This window comes from Apaloderma vittatum, unplaced genomic scaffold (assembly GCF_000703405.1).
Source record: "Apaloderma vittatum isolate BGI_N311 unplaced genomic scaffold, ASM70340v1 scaffold9708, whole genome shotgun sequence".
In the NCBI taxonomy this organism is placed as follows: Eukaryota; Metazoa; Chordata; class Aves; order Trogoniformes; family Trogonidae; genus Apaloderma; species Apaloderma vittatum.
In genome coordinates this window covers 1-22,113 of record NW_009730224.1, presented here as the reverse complement: position 1 = coordinate 22,113, position 22,113 = coordinate 1, and the positions used below count along the sequence as shown (strand labels likewise).

General features: G+C 37.2%; 1 protein-coding gene across 1 annotated transcript in view; it reads right to left on the bottom strand.

The window, feature by feature from the left end:
• LOC104277915 (E3 ubiquitin-protein ligase MYCBP2) overlaps nucleotides 1-21,501 on the bottom strand; it is a gene marked incomplete at its 5' end in the record, with an annotated part of 53,330 nt that extends 31,829 nt beyond the window's left edge. Inside the window, 7 exons of the mRNA XM_009874718.1 lie at nucleotides 1,395-1,552; nucleotides 3,203-3,370; nucleotides 3,993-4,237; nucleotides 5,026-5,195; nucleotides 6,488-8,131; nucleotides 17,992-18,153; nucleotides 21,376-21,501. Of these exons, the coding sequence (XP_009873020.1) occupies nucleotides 1,395-1,552; nucleotides 3,203-3,370; nucleotides 3,993-4,237; nucleotides 5,026-5,195; nucleotides 6,488-8,131; nucleotides 17,992-18,153; nucleotides 21,376-21,501 (2,673 nt within the window). The remainder of the gene's footprint in view (nucleotides 1-1,394; nucleotides 1,553-3,202; nucleotides 3,371-3,992; nucleotides 4,238-5,025; nucleotides 5,196-6,487; nucleotides 8,132-17,991; nucleotides 18,154-21,375) is intronic.
• Between the last annotated feature and the right edge of the window lie 612 nt (nucleotides 21,502-22,113).

Genomic DNA, 22,113 nt, shown 5'->3' with positions numbered 1-22,113 from the left:
ATACATTAGATTATTTGTGTACTGTAATTTTATAGTCACAATAAACATAAAAAGGAATAGAGCAATTTGAGAACTGATATTTTTTTCTCTGAGAAAAATGCGTTAAAAGGAAGCAATGTAGAAAAATAAGGATTCAACTAAAAATGAAAATACCACTTGAACTTTTAAATCAAGCACAAAAGACGCTCCAAAATTTCAGAACCAAAGTAATTCCTCAGCTGTTGTTAGACTAATTCTGTGCAGATTAACAAACAGCTAATGTTTATTAATCATAGCATCATCAAATTTTGGGGGTTGGAAGGGAGGTCTAGAGATCATCTAGTCCAATCCCTCTGCCAGAACAGGATCCCCTAGGGCAGCCACACAGGAACGTGTCCAGGCGGGTTTTGAAAGTCTCCAGAGAAGGAGACTCCACAACCTCTCTGGGCCAGTGCTCCCTCACCCTCATGGAAAGAAGTTTCTCCTCATGTTGAGGTGGAACTTCCTGTGTTGTAACTTAAACCCATTATTTCTTGTTCTATTACTGGGCACCACTCAGAAGAGATTGTCTTCCACTCCACAGATATTTATATATGTTAATAAGATCCCCTCTCAGCTGTCTCCTTTCAAGGCTAAACAGCCCCAGTTCTCTCAGTCTCTCTTCACAGCAGAGAAGTTCAAGTCACTCAATCACCCTCGTAGCTCTCCATCGAACTCTCTCCAGTAGGTCCCTGTCTCTCTTGAATTGGGGAGCCCAAAACTGGACACAGTATTCCAGGTGTGGTCTCAGCAGGGCAGAGTAGAGAGGGAGGAGAACCTCCCTAGACCTGCTGGACACACTTTTCTTAATGCACCCCAGGATCCCATTGGCCCTCTTGGCCACAAGGGCACGTTGCCATCCCATGGACAACTTACTGCCCACTAGCACTCCGTGTTTCTCCACAGGGCTACTTTCCAGCAGAACATCCCCTAATCTGTCCTGGTGCCTGGTGTTATTCCTCCCCAGACACAGGACTCTACACTTGTCCTTATTGAACTTCATGAGGTTTCCCTTTGCCCAGCTCTCCAGCCTGTCCAGCTCTCATTGAATGGCAGCACAGCCTTCCTGTGTGTCAGTCACCCCTCCCAGTTTTGTACCATCAGTGAACTTGCTGAGGGTGCAACTCTATCCCCTCGTCCAGGTTGTTCATGAAGATATTAAGCCAAACTGGACCCAGTACTGATCACTGAGGAACACCACTGGCCACAGGCCTCCAACTTGACTCTGTGCTGCTTATCATAATCCTCGATGGAAATAAAACCAATGGCATGTACTTGTAAAATATTGCAATTGTCTAGAGTTTCCAAAAAGAACTGCAAATCCAATGCCATATCCTTGAATGTTTTTTCACTGCTTATGATGTCTGTGCTCTTACCCGCATCTCCACTGTTGACTCGTCTCCTAGGAATTGCCTTTACACGGGCTGGCAAAATCGAGTGCTGCTTGTCATATTCTGATGCAACAACTGAATAGGATCTTTGAAAAACTGTACGCTTCGCAAGATCTGTATCTGTTATTGGACTGGTTTCCAAACTATAAAGAAATCAGTGAAGTTACAGATTCATTAAGAAACTGATAGCGCATACTTAAACTACATATAATACTAAAGACATATGCATTTCATAATGGCAATGCTATTACGGCATGAAAGTTGGTCTTAAGTACCTAATAACTGTTTAAATGCTGGAAAAGAAGGAACATGTATTAGAATTACATATGGTGAAAAAGCATGCAAGTGCTTTATAAAACAATGCAATGATGTACATGGTAAGCTTCAAGAGCTTAGGTATTTTTTAGAGAAAATACAAACATTCAGATCATGCATGAACTGAAGTTTCAGACCAAATTTTCCCTGAGAACGCACACGAATGCAGGTACATCTATGGTGTGAATTTTTAATAGGCAAGCCAACTGAAATTTAGGACTTTATGTCAAGTAAGAGTTTCTAACATCATTTGTCTCACAGTCAATTTGCTGTTGCTACAGCTATGCCTCTAACATGTTTTACTCCTTACCTTCAGTGGACTTCTTACAGTCTGCAGAAGAACTCCCAGTTTATGCTGTCCCTATAGGCCTCAGGAGACCATGACGTCCACAGTTTTAATAAAGGAATATACCAATACGATGCACTCTTAAGGAGTTTTGTTAGAAAAGTTCAATTTCTGAAAAGACTATATTGTATATTGTAGTATTCCAACAAACTGTTTTTTACAGTCAGTATAAAACATAACAGATTGAAATAAAAACAGATTAAACACAATTTATCCCTTCATTACATCCTCATTACAATTGAGGAATCACTGTTTGACATCTGAAAACACTGAACATCTGATTCTGGACTATTATTAAGTAACAGTAAGAGCTATGTTCTCCCTTGCAAAACAAAACCACCTATAGTTGCTTGAATGAGATCACAGTAAACTCAAGAAGATAAGAAACTGGCTTAACCGAAACCAGCTAGCACTCTTGATCCCACAGAGCATAGAGTTGCCATTTCTTCAGTGACATTTTAACCTTCCAAAGAAAGAAGCAGCAATATCTGCCTTGAAAAATGTAAAGTAATGAAATTCCCTCCTGTTCAAACTTCCCTTCAGAATGAAATCCTGAAAGAAGGGAAACAGCTACTTCCTTTCAAAACAGCCATTAATCTGCACTACAGCCAGTTGTTCTAAGGAATAGAAACATAGAGGGGAAAAACTTTTGCTTCATTTTCAAGGAATTCGCAACAGCTGTGGTCCTTGGGCTGCTACTCTTAATATCATCTCTTCAGTTCTGCAGTTCTGGTGATTCTGGAAAAATTCTGTTTGTCTCTAGGGGAAGTAAGCAGGCCTGCAGCAGAGACAATGAATAAATTTCCCCAAGGCATGCTAAGAGTCCTTATCATTTCTAAACCAGCTTTTTTCCATATTTAGGTTGTAAAACCAAGACCACTCTAGAGAGAAGCAATTGGTTGGCATCACAGTTGTAAGTTTCAAATCAAATTTACAAACTTGTGTTGCTAGATTCACTGAAGACATTTTTCTAGCTAGAGCTTTTTATGTTTTTGGCTTTTTTGCTCCCACTTCAGAGACTGATCTGGGCTGATCTGATACTTTAGCTACAGCAATGTTTTCCTTATTTTTTGTGAGTATTATGCTAATGCTTTAGCATTTGTATGTAGTACCTAGAATGACAAGGAAGTACCTTGGGGGCATAGATTTCATGTTACTCTCCGGCTCTTCAAAGACATTAGGGCTCGCATCAGGAGTGACCGAGATGTACGGTGCAGGTACTGAAGTTGAGCGCAGATACCTCATCTCATCCTGGAAGAGGTTGTCATCCTGGTACCCAACAAAATTCTCATGATGATGCCTACATCAAATTAGATTTTTAAATCAGGATTAAGGGTTACAAGTTTCTGAAACACATACATAGACAAAAGTCCTTTTCCATTACATTTAGCCAGCAAACACTATTTATTTACTCCTCACCTAATGCATTTAAACTGGTTGTGATTTACCAGCGTTAGTGGAAACGGCAGTTTCAAACTAACATGGAGTGGGGAATCACCCTTTGCTAACATTTATTATTTTCATTAGGCATTCTCATTTTAGGTCCAGATGTCTATCCATCGCAAACATAAAACACTACAGGGAAATTCACTTAGAAATACCAAGTAAGTACAAGTCTTCTGGTTTCCTTCTTACTATTTTTAACTGTGAAGAGAGAAAAGTAGTGCATATAACTGCTAATAATATATTAAGTTAAACTCTTCAGGAAATTTTAAATTCTTTGGACCGACACCAAACCGTTGTTAAAAAATATTTAACTACTCAGGGTGTATTTGACCCTTGGAGGAAATACAACCTAAGAAATTGAACAAGATTCTGGAAATGGAAGACAAAGAAGAACACAGACCATAAAGAATTAGGAAAATATGTATTTTTTTCGAAGTTTTAGTTTATACACACATTTTTACCTTTCCTTTCATTACCTTGCTAGAGTCTGTAGGTAGAGACATGGCATTTTAATAGGAAAGTCTTCAGAAATGCCTTCTTTAACACTGGGAAGCTGAGACTGGAATGCTTTTGCAGGGTGATAGCAGAGGATACTGGGCTCAGCAGCACTACTCAGTGACAGTAAATAGAGTGCGTTGGCTTTAATCACTTGATGAGCTTCCATAGTTGGCAAGGCACGAGGAGTCTTAACTTGCATTGGTTTTCTCCTAGATTGTTTAATCTAGAGAAATTAAAAAGTGGTATATTTAAATTATATTTCTTCATCGGAAAAAGCTGGAAGTGTCACTTGTACTAAAGTTGCCTGATTCCTCCTGTTATAAAATGTTTTATATTACAAAATGGCATTTCTATTGTTTTCATACCTTTGCAAACTTTCAATAAATAGCTGAAAGCTTTGATGTTTGCCTTAGAATTAATTTTGTGTTCAAAAGTTATCAAAAAGTTTAGTTTAAAAAATACAGTTAAATGAGCATTGTTCTGCTTATCTTAAAACCTCAACGTGTTTGTATACTTTAGGTAAGAATTTCAAACTGGTCATGGAAGAACATTTTCCTACTATTGCCATTAAAAATTGCTCATTCATCCAATGTTTGGTATCTGTATCCAGTGATCTGGATAATTACGATCATTAGAAGAAACTATAAACATATACAGTTAAAATAGTACTCATATATCAGTAAAGAAATAAAGCAGAACTATATTTAACTGACATGCAATTTAAAAAAATTAGGTACTACATCCTACGCTTCAGCTATATTGTGATAAAATATAAAATTACTTTACAAATTTGAAAATATTACCATCTGAAGGGAAGAAATTTGGTCAGAAGTAACAGCAAAGTTTCTATCTTACTATTTAAAACCTATCAATGATGTAAGTGGATATTCCAAAATCTTCCAAAAATCTGAAATTCCATGTTTTAAACTTGTCCGACCCTACTATCAAGTTGCAAACACAGCATTACTAAGCAGATACAGAGCTAAACATATAAGAAATAGATGAAAATACCTTTTCTCTTGCTGCTGCTTGCTTTTCACGGAGATATTTTTCTCTGCATCGATCGCAAACCAAATACCAAGTGCTTCCTCCAATACCACCATCGCCACAATTACCAGCCCATCCTCCACAAAAGTGCCCAATGCTATTATAACCTTGGCCACCTGCGTAGCGGCCACACCCTACACCAGAGGAAAAGATAAAATAAACCAGTTATTTAAAAAGAAGGATTATTATTATATTATTTATTACTGTAAAAGAGGGATGGAGAGGAAGAAACCTCTTCCTGGCCTAATCTTCTCCTTTTCTGTATCTCTGAACTCATTAGAAAAATGAGGTGCGTGTCCATATGCCTCAGCAGTATCCAGAGACGCCAAACACATTGTAGTTTTTGATTTTTCTTTTTCTTATGAACTTAACAAAGCATCAACAAGTTCCTATTCAGACCACCAAGTGATGGTAAGGTCAGTACTATACGTCACCAATCATTATCTAGAACAAATATAAAATACTTATGTCCTGTCTAACAAATCCTAAAAGGGAATGAAATGCATTCCTGTGCTGATTATCATTTCTCAGAAAGATTCAGGGCATTGATTATCGCTAAGATTAAGGCTCCTTAATTTTGGCTAAAATCTGTGTATAGTGCTAAAACGAGCACATACAACATCAGTCTGAATTTCACTAAGTGCAAAAATAATTAGTGATGCTTACAAGCTAGAAAACCCAGAAATAATTTTGTTTGTATCAAGGGTACTTATTACTAGCTGTATTGTAGCTAATCCCTTCTACTAGTGATTCATTTTTCTAAAGAAAACACTTGAACTCAGTTGACTACCTAAGATAATGCCTAGCTACCATTGATTTATCTAATTTTCCTAAAATTAAAAAAAAACTCCTGAAAAAAAAAAATCAGGGACCCAGGTAAAGAGGCAAAATAGCAGACTTAGGTTGTATTTTAAAATACAAATTGCCTAGAAACTCTAACTGGATTTTTTTTAAGACACATTTTAAACAAAAAAATTAAGTCAGTGATACTCTGTGTTGACAGCAGATAAATAAGTTTCCTACTACTAACAGCAGAATAGTAATAGACATCCTATGGTGACACAGAAACTATAATTAACCAAAGTAATATTTTTAATTTTATTTTCAATTTTCTCAGCATGGTTTCAAGTCCTAAAGCATAACAAATGACAAGTTTCTGAAGAGCTACTGTAAAGACAGCTCGTTACTCCGACCCTGTTTCAAACAACTTTCTTCAGCATCTTGGAAAGCTCAAATCCATAACTACTTAAAATCACATACACAAATGTGTAAATAATTTATAAGCGAGTGTGTGTGGTAATTTAGCTTACAGAGAGAACAGTGTTAAAATGTTAGATGAGACAGCCTGACACTTTTTCGTAGCAGTAACCAATACCAAAATGTATTTTACAGATGGACACAGGATTTTAAAGAGACATAATCTTACCTGGATGAGCTTGTCTCATGTGGTAAGTCACTGGATACGGATGGGATTCTCCACACAACTCACAGATGGTGTCTTTTTCAGGTCCTCCCACCGCAAGCTGAGCCATCTCACCGAAAAGATTTCCTCTCGGCCTAGCCTCCACCTTTTCTTTTTTCTTTTTCTCTTTTTTTGTTTTCTTGTTATCTTTGTCACTTTCCTTCTTTTTTAGCACTGCACAGGAGCCAGGGCTTGGAAAAATCATGTTTTGGGAAGCTGCTTTAATAGTTGCTAAGGAAATATCTTCCCAGAAAGCGACCAAGTGCTGCAGTGTTAATGGAAGGGGAGACTTGGACTTCATCGTGTGATGAGTGGATGTTTCAAAGGAGGTAGTTTCAGTTTTTCCATCCTCACACTTTTCATGCAGGGGTGGTTCTTTTAACATGGAGAGGACTTTGTTTTTATTGATGCTACCCATCTTTGATATATCTGGTCCGTGAGGTGAGATGTTGAACATGTTAAGAGCAGACGATATCTCCAACGAATGTCTATTTTTCAACTTGGTTTCTTTTTCTTCTGCAGGTTGTTGAGTGAGACTGCTTCTTATTGGTGCATGCTCTTTGGACAGTTCTGGATTGAACTTCAAAAAAGATGAACAAGCCATAGCATCATGAACTATTCCTTCATGCCAGAGAAATGCAGCAAACACTGCTCTAGCACATTCTGCAACAGAAGGTGACATTGCTTGCTTGGCAGGCTCTACAGGCTTAGAGCCATCGCCTTTGAAAAGAAAGCTGGATTTCTCCTTTTTGGGTCTCGTGTGCCTGCCGGCACATTTACGGCTCACTTTTGGAGATGCTCTCATGTCTTGCTCATCTTTTAGCGGTGCTTTTCCTATGCTGAAATGAACTTTATTAGAAGCATCATCCACACATCTGAATTCTGTGTTGTCTTCACAGGTGGTATCTGTAATGCTGTTGGTCTTTAAAGTACTTGAAGTACACACTTCAACAACCTCACTGTGAAGATTTTCCTGTACAACATGAGGGGAAGGAGCTCTATTTTCAGTTTCCGTAACAGGTTTTCCATCTTTTGCGACAATTTTGGGTTTGGGTGATGTGGATCTCCCCCTTAAGGGTTCCGTTAGTGGTACTTTCTTTTTGCGAAGGGTGTCTGGATCTAATGTGTAAGAATCTGATTTGGATCGTTCTCGAGGAGGATCAAGCTTTGTTTTTACAGGGGATGAAGCTTTCTGAGGTAGAGTTTTGTCATGGGGTGATGAGGATCGTGGAGAACTAGCACCAGATCTAACGGCTGTAAGTGTCTTTGTCTTTGGAGAAGACGACCGGGTTCCTGGCCCTGGAGATTCAGCTCTCAAACCAGTAGTTGTTCTTCCATCGGTTTTTAGTGTTTGCAAAGTGTTATGATTCGGAGACAAAGACCTGCTGTGAGAGTCTGACCGCAACTTTGCGGCATCTGATTTAAGAATCAGAGACTCACTAGCAGACAAGCCTTCCGTGTTCCGGGGTTTCTTCTGGTCGGCAGCAACTCTATTCATTCGCACATCGAGCTTGGGTGACCTGCAGTCAGCTCTGTGTTTTGATGACATGTCTGATTTTCCTGCTGGAGAAATCGGTCTAGCAGCTCCTGTGAAATTCATTCGGTCACCTGTTTAGTATATTTTATAATTAAATTATTATCTTTTGACAGCGATGTCCTTAATAAAGCAAAACAAGGATTGAAGATCTGAATATAAGACAAAAATCAAGCACATGCTTCTGTTCATATCAAAATGAAATGAAATATAAAGAGCATTCTCCCCCACTCCTCCAGAATATTTTCAATACATTTCTTCTCCCAAATATACATGCAAACAAGTGTTAGGAAATATTTACAGAGAAAACACTACTACGGACATATCAAAAGGCACAGTTCAGTATTTCCACCAAACACTAGTAAAGAAAGAACAATTCACATCCTTAGGTAAAATGCCAGGAGTTAATTAAGTTTATCACAGTGGCAACAGAAACCAATGATTATTTACTTATTATCTCTATGTGTGTCAACCTAGCTGCAATTAAAGACTTGCAGAAAGATAAAAAGTATTACCAGATTTATTTTCTTCAATGCTCAAAATTCAGGAAACATAGAAAGTAAATACAGCTATAAAGCAAATTGGGTAGGAGGCCTACAAACATGCTTAAAATGATCCACACAGATAATCTGAGGTATCCACTTTTTAAAGACTATAGTTTTCTGCTATCAGAATCTACTGAACAGAATCTACTTTAAAAAAACAAAGCAACAACAAAAAATTCAAACTAAAAAAAACCCCACAAAACAAACATCTTTTTCAATGACTAAGTTAAATCACCAACTCTGGTCTATGATGCTCTTTTAATTTTGATGCAGTAATTTATTTTCCTATACACAATGACTTTATACAGGTATTAATCTGCAGAACTATGCAAATAAGTATATTAAGCAATCTCTTTCTAATAACTCTGCAAACACAGTCAGCTCCTCTTGCAGAATTATATTTTGAAAAGCAAGTGATATCAAAGTTATGGACACGGAATGCAACAACTGCGCAATAAATAAAGCTGTTTGTCCACAAAGCACTACACTCTGAAGTCTTGAATGCATATTTCAGTAGTTCTGATTTTAATGGATTTTCATTATTTAAACATGAAGAAGTTTTTCTTATAAGGCTTGTAGAATTAGGTCACAGTACTTTTGATTATTTTACTTTTCTGGACACTAAGATGTTCTTTCCATGGGTCTGGGTACTTTTTTTGGGAAGCAACTACGTACCAAAAAAAAAGTTTCAATTCATTACAGAATATTTGCAAATTTGGACTTTGATTTCTGAGAACAGAGAGGACAGTCAGTCATCTTTTACCCAGCACCTTCAGCATTTACTTAGAAGGTAGGAAGTCTTTTTTTACTTCTTTCTGCAATCCGGGATCTGAACCAACTTCTTGTATTTCCCAGCCATGAAGCTCTATCCCTATGCTGAAAATATATAGAAGCACTGAGTGATATCAGTTTTTTTCTACTGCTACCCATCACAACACAAAAATAAATGTTCTTGGGTTTTTTTGAGCAAAGTCTAACACCACAGATGTCAATTATTATTTCCCCACCTCCGTATTTAAGGAGCTTATAACAAAACAAACAGCAACAGAAAAAGTGAAGGATACCTATATTAGACTATTTAACAAGCTTGAAATTTGGGTTACTCTCCTAGCTTCCCAGGATAGGGGATGGTAGGAGTTCATACTTCTCTAGACAGAGAAGAAGAGATATTTTGTCTATGTTCCAGAACAATATGCCAAATATAAACAGTATAATATAATGATAACATCTCAAACATCATCATAATCAATTTAGAGACTCCAATCTGTCTTCGTTCTGTTTTTATTATAAGCTCTACTTTTTTTTAGGAGGGGGAAGGTGGGGCAGGGTACAGAGGGGGAAGCAGAAGGGAAGAAGTAGTGTGGTATATCATGGTTTATAAAATGATTTTTCTTGCAAAAAGAAAAAAATCAAAGGTTTCTTTAATATCAGTCCAAGCATTTTCTTCATGCCAGCTTAGTTATTCACCAGTTCCACTGATCAGCTATTTTAAGTTGTCTACTTTGTGATATATGAGTTCAGAAATGTAAATTATAACTATTTTATACACACTTTTCCCAGAAACAAGGAAATAAAAAGACGAATTTAAGGTTTGCCAGATGAGAAAACACTCTAGATAAAACCCTTTACGGAATTCTTCATAAAGGAAAACATAGTGAAAAGACAAAAATCACCTTAGAGGACATAAAGCACTGTAAACTGTTCAGCAATGTATCAAATTCAAAGTACGTGCATGACTAGTGAATATCAAGCAAGAAACTTTCTAGAACAAAACTGCTTGTCAAAGGCATAGCTTAACAGTAGCTTTCAACAACAACAAAAAAAACTTTACGATTTTTAAAAGAAAAGTATGGATTTGCACATATACAGGTAAATGGTTCAGAATGCTAATAAAGATTATCAGCACCAAAAAAAAAAATCTCCAAAATGTAAAACTGTATAATCATGTAGCAAACTGCTCTATCTGTAAATACCTCTCCATATTTTTCCCCTTTCTTGTATTTCATTTGTCTATTGCTTGAAAACAGGTGTTATTAGATTGCCAGCTGCCTACAAAGCAGTCAGGGATAGCTACATCACATGTCATGAAGTTACTGCAACTCAGGAAGGCAACGCTGAACAATTCTATCAAACCAGCTCCCAACAAACACCAAACTTGGATGTTTACTTGTCAAAACAGTACCAAGCGGATGAAATGAAAATGAATGGAAGGGAAAAAAGAAAAAAAAGACATTTTGAATTAAAAATCTGAATAACCTTGCTATGTTGGCATGCGTACCCACCCTTCAGTTTGTGAGCGAGAGATGAAAGAGCAGAGGCAGGCCCAGCTACATCACTAGTTTTGTAAATACGCTCACGAGAAGCAAGGCAGCAGGATGGAGTTTCTACAGTGGAAAACAGTTGCACAGAAGCAGCACAGATTCAATGGCAAAAGCAGTGAAGATAGAACAACAAGCATTTCAAAACTATACGCGTCTCCTTCGTTAAGTATTCCAAACTCACCGTTTAGACTCCTGCATTAGTTTTAAACGAGCAACAGTTACTTCAAAATGTTTACGCTGATCTAAATTTTAGAAGAGTAAAAGGTCTTCTGTGATTCCAGTGTTAGTTTCTTGGATCAGAAAACGTGGTATGTGTAGACTAGCCAATGACATTTATGTCGTATCTAGGTTTTGAACTGGAACCGTGCTTTGAAATGTGAACTCTTAAATTTTGTCTTAAGAAAAGAACAAAGTTAAATTCTTGTGTGAATCCATGATAATTTCAGTAGAGAGACTGCTGACACCAAATCTGTTACTCCACATGAAACCTGGAGTGAGATAACAGCAGGCACTTTCAGTTTCAAGTCTATCATTTTACTTCCCTATAATGTTTTTAATTCTAACTTCAATTCCTATTCATATAGGGGAAAAAAAAAAGTCAAATTCTTATTGCATGAATAATTTAAAAGAAAATGTGTATGTTTTATATAGACCCTCTTGTACAATTGGAATAAGGTGAGTGTATTAAAAATGAGTTACTTAAATGCCTGCACTGCTTAAGACAACTTGTCTGGTACTACGTTTACTACTTGAACACATAAATAAGCTAAAATCTCTTGCTTATGCACTGAGCTATAGCTCCAGAGGCTCTACAGTGAGAAGGTGTTCACACATTTGAACTAAGAACATAATTCTTTAAAACAAGAAAATAATCTTTATTCTCTCAATACAGTATTAGCATAGGTTTGGGAACAGTATTACCTACATTGATGCCTACAGATGATTTGGAGTTCACACATTTGAACTAAGAACATAATTCTTTAAAACAAGAAAATAATCTTTATTCTCTCAATACAGTATTAGCATAGGTTTGGGAACATTGATGCCTACAGACGATTTGGAGAGATTCAATACTAATTACGTAGCTTCTGAGTAAGAAGATGTTACTACAGCAGTTTTTAAAAGTAAAATGGAGAAAAACACATCAGGAGCACAAAGGAGCAGTAGAAGCAATCCTAAAAATGTCAATTTGATACACTAGCACTCCACTCTATGAATAATTAAATGAAAATCTTTACTAAATCAAATTTCTTGAACATATATTTGTACTTCATTCTTTTGTTCTATGTCTGAGAATACTCACATTCTAAAACGTCGTATTGTAGTTTATGCTGCACAATCTACTGCTACTCAATCATTTCCAGGGGACTCTGCATCAAAGAGAATGAGTTTCTCAGGTAACCTCCATGCTGCCTTGGCAAACAACGAACGTCTATTGAGGATAACAGGTCAGCCACAGGGACCAGATTCTTTCTCTTTGAATCACCCTCACAGACTACAAAGACTTGAAATACAAGGCAGGCAAGGTCTGTCTCATATCGCGTTCGAAAAGGACAGCACACCTTTAGCCACACTCTCTCCTTCGAGATGGAAATAGTTCCAGCTTGAAAAGCTACACCACAGAGACAGAAGGGGCAGTTGAATTCCTACACCAGGATGCAGTCTTCTAACAGCCAGACCTGCTTCTTCTGAGGAAATGCTGTTAAATCAATCCAGGAGGCATGACAGACCACCAGGTGGCCCATGTTAGTCTTTTCAGAATGAACTCTAAAACAAACTGGTAAACTGTCTCTAGAGAGTGGAGGTAAGTTAAGGTTTCTTCTGAAAAGCAATTGCTGTTCTGTATGAAGATTGTACAGTCATAGAATGTGTTGGGACAGAAGGGATCTTTAAATGCCATTGAGTCCAACCACCCTGCAGTGAGCAGGGACATCAGTAACTAGATCAGGTTGCTCGGAGTCTGCCCATGAAGCCTGACCTTGAATGTCTCCAGGGATGGAGCCTCCACCACCTCTCTGGGCAACCTGTGCCAGATGATGGAAAGCACTGATCTGCTTTTGCCCCTTTTGCCTAAGCAATGGGTGTTTCTTCAGAAAGAATGCATTTGTCTTTCGCTTGCTGTTACTGGCATGGAAGCTGCACTACTGCTATTAGCTGCATTTCCTCACGCGCTGCAATCAATGTATCATTTTTCACATCCTGAAAACACCAAAGGCCATAGTGACAGTTGGAAAAGAACTCTTTTTTTTTTTTTCTTAAAGAGTAAAAGAATATACTGAATCAACAAATGCTTGAATATTAAATAATTAGAAGGGAGAAAAGTATTAAATACTGTTACAGTAAGGGAATGAGTGAGTAGCTGAAAGCACAAACTGAAAAGCAGTAGCATTAGAATAATATTAGTAATGTTCTTTATCCAAAGGTATGGTTTGGAGCACCAATACTTGAGCCACTTGAGAAATACTCCTGCACTAGAAGGGTAGATAAAAATGATTTTTTAACTTTATAATTTGTAACTACAATTTCTGAGGATGTGATAAGCTAAATTTATTTCTAAAATAAAGCCTGAAACAATTTGTGCTGCTCTTCCAAACTTTACCACACTGGTCCCCTAGGGATTATCTGGAGTGGCCTAGACAAATGTATACTATACATATATCTTGCTCTTTTGTGTGACAATTAAGTTATTTCACCATGATATGGAGGAAATCAATGTGCTTGGCTGAGAATATTCTCTCCATTTTACTGAGACACTACTGGCTTACGTGCTCCATATGTGTGCTGGTCTTTGTGTCCCCTCTGCAGTCTAGGAAATATGGACAGAAGCAGTGCAGGCAAAAGCCAGTGTTTCTAAATGCTCTGTTATCCTAAGGAAAGGCAGAAAGGGAAAGGCAGGCAGAAAGGGAAAGGCAGGCAGAAAGGGAAAGGCACAAAAAGGAAAGTGGTAGCACAGAACTGAAGGGATTGTGTCGAGGAACTCCTAACACAAATGGTGTCAAGAGCCAATTGTGAAATTTTGAAAACTGATACAACTTGGTAAAATTTTGGTTTCCATGACTTGTCACGTCTAAGGAGTTTTATGACTCGGCACACACTGCTGAAGGTTGAGAAACAAGATCTTCCTTGCATTTTGTTTTCCATGCTTCACCTACACTCAGAATTCAAGCAGAAATTTGAGTCTTCTGTGCTCTTCACAAAGTTTGGAGACAAATTAGTCATGCAACCAGTAGTAATCTTGCAGCTATGGGAGGCTGGAGCCCTGAGCAAATCCATTACTGATGATCTTACAAACCTCTCGGAAACAGGAGTAATTACAGACTGTTTTGTTGAAATAATCAAAGAAGAAACACACATAACCTTGTGCTCTTTCTGGGAAAAAAAAATAAAATCCTTGCTAAGACTCCAAGTCAAAACAGCTGTTCATGAACTCCAGGTTCTAGCTTTCTTTTCAACTTTTAGTTGCATAAAAGACTGACCATGACTTAAAACACAAAAGCATCTTAATTTTGTCTGTTCCTGTAAAAAAGAAAACAATCCTTCAGCTTTTTTTTTCCCTTGTGTGACCATGTGTGAAAATCAGCAACAGAATTAAGTGGGACAGAACAATGAGCCTTTCATAGAGTTCTAGCAAACAACACAAAACTCAATTACACAGTTCCCTCTTCATTTTTATAATATCCCTTCTGTAACAAATTTGTTGACAAAACACATGTGACTCTTGTGATGTTTAAAGAATAACAGAGACCTTTCTCATTTTTTCAAGCACTACATCTGAGCAAGTTGCTATTCAAAACTGCAGTATTTCCGCAGAAAAGTAACAGTGACGCTGTATTGGAAGATGGAAGGTTGTGACAAGCCCTTTCCCTCTTCCTTAAATGAATCTGAAAACCAAGCCAAGCCCCAAGCAAAGAGACCATTCGTCAGAAAGAACAGCTAGCTATTTCTAAAGAAAAATTACTGACACTGGCACAGAGTATGTTTTATGATCAGACCAACATTATTCCTCCTCCTACAAAAAAATAAAATAACTAAATTAAAAAAATAATTCTAGAGAACATTTGGCATCATCCAAGCTTTTCTCAGAATCACATATCCAAATAAAATTTATCCCCAGGATAACAGATATCTGAGGAAGAACAGAAAATGTAAGTAGTAGACTTAATTATTTAAGGCAGCCTTTCAGTCCAGACCAGTATTTGGTATATAATCTCTGTAGCCACAGAAACTTTGGTTAGCACGCCTTTCAACTACTAGACTACCATTAGTCCCTTTAATGTAGCAGTTATTGACTATAAACATCCATTTTAATTTTTAGATCTAGCTCTACTCTAGGAAGGTCTTGACAGAGCACATCATTTGGAACTAAAACTAAGCATGTCTTGAGCAAAAATCCAAGTTACTTGATATGGAGCCTTGGGACATGTTGTGGAATAGACTGAACTTTTAATAATGTTCGATAACGGGAGGCTATGAAGTGCTTTGGAAATAATGAATTAAAATTACACACTTGAAGAGTTGCTGCTACTGTTCTATTATATTATAGCTGCAACAGTGTTGAACACATTAAAAACCACACACTGCAATTCGACCCAAGTAGAACTCTTCTGTCTCAATATTTTTATCGCATATATTCCTTGCTGTAAATTAATTCATTACTTTATAATATGCAAACTTTCAAAATATATAGCAATAACAGAATAACTGCTAAAATGTTTAATCTAGAGAGTTCTACATACCTCAGTTTCTTTGACTATTCAATGAACAAGTATATGAATATAATCTTACAGGCCTCCCTGCCAACAGTCTGGATTTGGATGGACTTGTAAATGGAGAATTAACAAATTTACAAAAGACTATGCAAGTTCAGACAGGAAATCTCCTTGTACATAAACCTTATATTTTGATAGTGAAAAAAAAAAGTTAATATTTCTCTCATTTATGCATAATTTACATTACCTGCATCAAATCTTAAATTAGACAATAAAATGCTTGGAAGAAAATCCTTGTATTAATTCATAGTTAGTGCAACAGTCTACCAGTTCTGGCTGATTTTTGCTCTGCTGGAAGGTTACATAACCATATCGGTTAAGATCTTATATTAGGCTAAGATCCCAAATCAGACATGAACTTGAAGAATAAAAATTGCTTCATTATTATTTTATTTGGTAGACTACCCACACGCCTCTGACAAAAAAACCACAAACCATGGATGTAGCTTACTGAATACAGTTTACCTACATCTGCTGAACAGATAAATCCACTGAGCAAGATTTTATTGCAGCCAATAAATATTGACAGCTTTTCTTTTCATACAATACAGGTCTAAACACTTAAGGACAAACGATCTGAAACTTCAAATAAGGCAATCATGGTTATTTTTGATGCAAAATTGAATAAGAAATTGACTTTACCACTCTGAAGAAGAGAAGAAAATTGTAAGTAATGGGAAAGACTACACAATTGACAAATTCTCAATGATGGTACACTGATGCCACTGGCAATCAGCTGTTTTATCTGAGTAGGTTTTGGAATACTCTGCCTTCAGAACGTTGGTTTAAGTCCACTGTAAGTACAGAAGATTGCTGTCAGAATATTTCTGATAGTCTTTATAGAAGTGAATTAGAGATTTGAATCTAGTTCTCACATGAAGAACTTCGCTGTCACTTCAATAAGCTGAGTTGGATGGAGAGAGACTGAACTGACCGACAGGATCCCACAAGAAAGAATGAGGTGCCTCTGAGGACAGTTTATGGGAGACAGGAGAAGACTACTACTCCTGTGACTCATGTTATACCTGTTTCGTATATATCTGCTATACATCATGAATGCTTATCTTTTATTTTTCACTAATAAAAACCTGAAAAGTTTCCCATCCTCTCATCAGCAACTCAGTTAACTGCTATTCAACTCTACGTACAAACTTTTACATCCACGTCAACCTTATGAGCACCCAATAAAACATTAATAAAGCCCTTCTCACGAGTTCGGTCAAGTTGTTCCCACTGTTCAGCTACAGCCCTCAAGTTAGGAGTGATGACAAAAGTAGAAATTGAGGAGAATTTAATCATAGAATCATAGAATTGTCAGAGTTAGAAGGGACCTTAAAGATCATCTACTTCCAATCCCCTTGCCATGGGCAGGGACATCCCCCACTAGATCAGGCTGCTCAGAGCCCCATCCAGTCTGGCCTTTAAAAATTTTAGGGATGGGGCTTCCACCACCTCTCTGGGCAACCTGTGCCAGTGTCTCACCACCCTCATGGGGAAGAACTTCCTAATGTCCAATCTGAACCGATCCATCTCTAGCTTTGATCCATTCCCTCTAGTCCTAACACTACCCAGCATCCTAAAAAGCCCCTCACCAGCTTTCTTGTAGCCCCTTGAGATACTGGACGGCCACAATAAGGTCTCCGCAGAGCCTTCTTTTCTGCAGACTGAACAGCCCCAACTCTCTCAGTCTGTCTTCACAGGAGAGGTGCTCCAGCCCTCTGATCATCCTCGTGGCCCTTCTCTGGACACGCTCCAGCACGTCCAGATCTTTCTTGTGCTGTGGGCTCCAGAACTGGACGCAGTACTCCAGGTGGGGTCTCACGAGAGTGGAGTAGAGGGGGAGACTCACCTCCCTCGACCTTCTGGGCACAGACCTCTTGATGCAGCCCAGGACAAGACTGGCTTTCTGGGCTGCAAGTGCACACTGACGGCTGATGTTGAATTTTTCCTCCACCACTATCCTAGGAATACCTAGGAACCTCCGGCAGTCCATTTTTGATCTTAAAAGAATTATCAACACTTTGTACCATATGAAATATTTACCTTGATTATAAACCCAGAGTTGCGTACGATAGTGGCAATGCACTGTCATGACTTATCAACACAGAAATTCAAGTTGAATGAGTATATTTCTTTAGGAGCAGTACCTCACATGCTTCTGAATCATGAAAAACTTAACAAGAACAAAACCAGACAGGTGCACTGAGGGATGATTAGCAGTAGCTGGCAAGCAACTGAGAAGAGCAATGTCAAAGCTGCAGAAATGGACTGATGAGGCAGGTAAGGCTGACAAACTTACTCTGAAGCTGTGGCTGAGGCTGCTGGAAGGAAAGGGGTTGTCCGAACACAAATGGACTGTGGACTAGGGAAGAGGGAGGTTTTGCAGCTTGATCAAAGATGGAAGGAGCTGGGAGATTTGGCCGTGACTGAATGGAATTCAGTATGGCACTCAGTTGGTCACCTGTAGTGGGCAAAACAGTCAAAACTACAACCTGTTATTCTCCAGAAAGGCACAGTAAAACAGTGCTCAAATAAAGTTTAAATGATGATACTAGAGAAAGCTCATAAATCTTATTTAGCCGCATACAACTCCGGTTGTGGCTAAATATAAAAATCTCATCCCATGCATGGCAATAAAACTACTGGAAAGTACAAATAGGGTTTTAAAAGATCATGGATATTGCACTGCAATTATTGAGAACATTTCAAAAATAAGAGATTTCTATCCGCTTTGCTAAATCATGAAGAGCAGCCAAAGAAAAAACAGAAATCCCTAGCATTTACAATACATACATGCAACAGTACATGCAGAAAAAGATTAGGAAAAACTGATGAGAAGGGAAAGATAACATGTAATTAGGCTTTGGCAAGTGTATTTCTGTGCCAAGGCTTTGGTAAATATTTGCTTGGTTTTGCAAATATCTTCGACAGTATTGTGACATGCTGTTTTTCAAGATCAGATTGAAGATAATTTTAAAAAGTAAGTACCACTTAGGAACTGGAATCACTTTTTCTGAAGAACTACATACATTTGTTTTAAGGCAAACGAAGGCCTTCAAGCAACCAGCATGCTAAAAATAGTTTTAACTTCTGAATGCCAATTCTCAGACTCTATGTGAGCATTAGAAATACATGAAGCCTACAGTAAGAAGGCAGAGTTTATCACACAGCGTTATAACTTAAACTATACTTAGAAATTGTGAGCTAGAAGACACTAAAAGTTTGAGAGCATCTTGGATGTGAACCATCACCAACATAATCCTAACAGTGTCACTATGCCCTGAAAATTCCTGTAGTTTTGACAGAATTCTAGTAAAAAACCTAGCAGTTAATGAATTTACAACTCACTGAATTTACATTTTTTGGCTGATTATTAGTTATCTTTTCATGGAATTAGAGATTCCACACATGGAACCCTGTATCACCCAAGAACTCAAAAAATTAAATTGTGCACTTATTTTCTGATATTTTGGTTTCAAAATTGAGAGAATTAAAACACCAAAAACCAGATGGAACACCTTTCTAAATAATCATCTACAGGTATCAATAAATCAATTTCATTCTACTGTTTCGGAAATACCACATCTAAAAAATATTGGAATCATTATTAGGGCAGCAATCATTCCTACTTAGTAACTCAGAAGTGATTAACATGCTTGACAAATCACTATTATTCTTAAATATGACATGCCTTTTTCCTAAAATGAGCAATTAATTTTAAAGGGAAGACCATCTGAGAAGAGGTTGAAAGTCATCTGCCCACAATAATTAAATATGGAAGTGAGTAGGGCCATTCATGAGGAATATTAAAGATTTGCCTGCAATGTAGAAGGCTGGAACAGAGAAGACATAGCTAAATCAAACTAAATTATTGTGGGAGTTATGTCTTCTGCCTCACAGGTAATACTGTAAACACAGACTGATTATACAGGGAACTAGCAGTTTGAAATGTTCATAGATGGTGGCTGAATGGTCACTGATACTAGTGCACCCCTACAGAAGTTCTTTAAACATGCAAGCACCACCAAAAGAACTTCTTCATTCAGAAATTCCCCTAAAAGATCATGATTGTGCCTTCAGTTTTTCACTTCCCACAGAACTCATAGCTTCTTCGACCTGAGAATGGAGAAAGACTATATAAAGTAATGATATTAGGAAATATCATTATTCTTTCAATACAGTGGCCATCAACTGTCCACTCTTGAGCTATTCAGAAAGAATTACAGTACATGCAATGAATAAAGCCACATGAGTTGCTGACTCACGCTCAACATCACAGCTTGAGAGAATAAAGCATATAAAACGATACGGAATTCAACGCCAGGAGTATCTCCCAGACTTTCTGTAATTGTAATAGCTCAAAGAAACACCTTAGAATCTTATTAAGAGAGGATATAGTAAAAGGAATCCCAACATCTTCAGAAACTAAGGATGCCCATTAATATAGCATATTGATCTCCAAGATTCTATATCTTTGGACAAAAAATTATTTTCTGCAGAAAAAGAATAGATAATACTTTTGCACTATCATACAACTGACTTTGAGAGACAAGCCGTAGTACTGCCTCCCAGGATAAACATCTTAAACACTTCCACTTTTGTGACTCAACTATAACTTTGAAATTAGTGTGGTTGAACTGAGAAAAGTAGTTCTGTATAAAATGCCCTATAAAAGGAAAACACCTCAACTTTTCCAGCCTTTGTCCAAAACCAGGGTTTCCTATAGCACTGAACGGACAAGTCTGAACTGCTTCTTTATGTAGTAAACCACTGCAAAACAATATAAATCTATGTCATGTTATGAAAATAACAGATCATTTAGGAGCATTTTTTTCCTTCATATCTCCTTAAAGCAAGTCTTAAATGATTTTATTTAGAAGACCACTAAGAATATATGCTGCTGTTAAAAGCCCATAGCACACTTTAGGCCCCTGTTTGTAGTGGCATGAACAGAGCACAGAGATGTAAGAGTAAAATGACAAAGCTCTGTGTTTCAGTAATATTTCTCAAGGATATCTGCTTCAGCAGAAGTCCTTTTGTATTATTAAATCTTTTAGATCTAATCCATGAATGAAGGCATGCAGTTTGAGTTTACTGCGATGTCTAACATATATTTACATCTTGCCAATGGAATAAATCATAGCTGAAAGAAACAATTACTTTATATCAGTAAAATTAAGACAGTTTTATTTATTTTGAGCATTTGTAACTGATATCTATGTGACTGAAAGGCAAGTTCAGTTTTACAACTTAAATCTCATTTCATAACTTTTGTCTTGTAATCCCCTTAAAAAGCACTTTAAAAATGTCAACAGATAAAAAGTGTTTAAAAGTGTTTCTGATCATCTTAAAACACATGCTTTGCTTTCTAAATCCAGTAGTTCTCACATCTTGTTTTACAAGTATGTATTTTTCATTTCTGCATCATAGTTTTGTGTCTACCACTACAAAAACCCTCAACTGCAACTTAGAAATTTTTGATGATTCTTTTTATACTGAATACTTTGAGTGAAATTAAAGCAGAGAAAAATGCAGTTATAGCATTGGCTACATGTTTTGTAAAAACCCTGCAACTCATCATGCTATTGTTATGTGTAGATGGCACCTAAAAGAGCAGAAAACGATTAATATAAGCATAGTTAAGAAAAACATAACTTTTTAAAATGTGAGTGTAAACACATACCTTTGTTATTTCCAAGGCCATAATCAAACCCTTGTCCATTACTACAGCTTGTTCCCTTACTGAAGGCTTGTATTGAAAAAGGACTTGGGGGAGGAGTCTGAACATTTTGGTCTAGAAGGACTTGCTCTGTAACAAAAAAACCACATCACTTCAGAACTAGACCTTCACAGTAAAGTGATTTACATTGGAAAAATGAGTCACAGGGCAAAGGAGCGATATTTTGTTTCCAGAGACAGCACTCTTCCACTCTACCCAATTCTCTTCAAAAAGAAAAGCACATCTTTGTTCTTTAGGGCTCCTGCTTAAAAAAATATGGCCATCATATGCCACTTAGGAACAGGCTTGTCACTTTGTTTTTCAGTAACATTACAGCATTCGATATTTATTCTTTGCACATCAATTGTTAAATTCATTTGACAAAGCAGGAAGGAGAAAGGATTTACTCATATCTGTTACAGAGTACTACAGTTTTGCTTTCTGTATGATACTAAAAAACCAAAACCCTCTAACCATAACCATCCTAGGTTCTTACAGAATACCCATAACAACAGAAGAGCCAAGATAAAGGGGAGACAGAATCCACTTTACTATTTAGATTTAGGGAGACATTATTGACCACGTTAATGGTCAGAAATACTGCAAGTGATGATCTATAATAAAAATGATCACAAGAAATCTCCCAAACGAAGGTTAAAAGCAGAATTTTATTATAATTTTATTATAATTTTATTATAATTC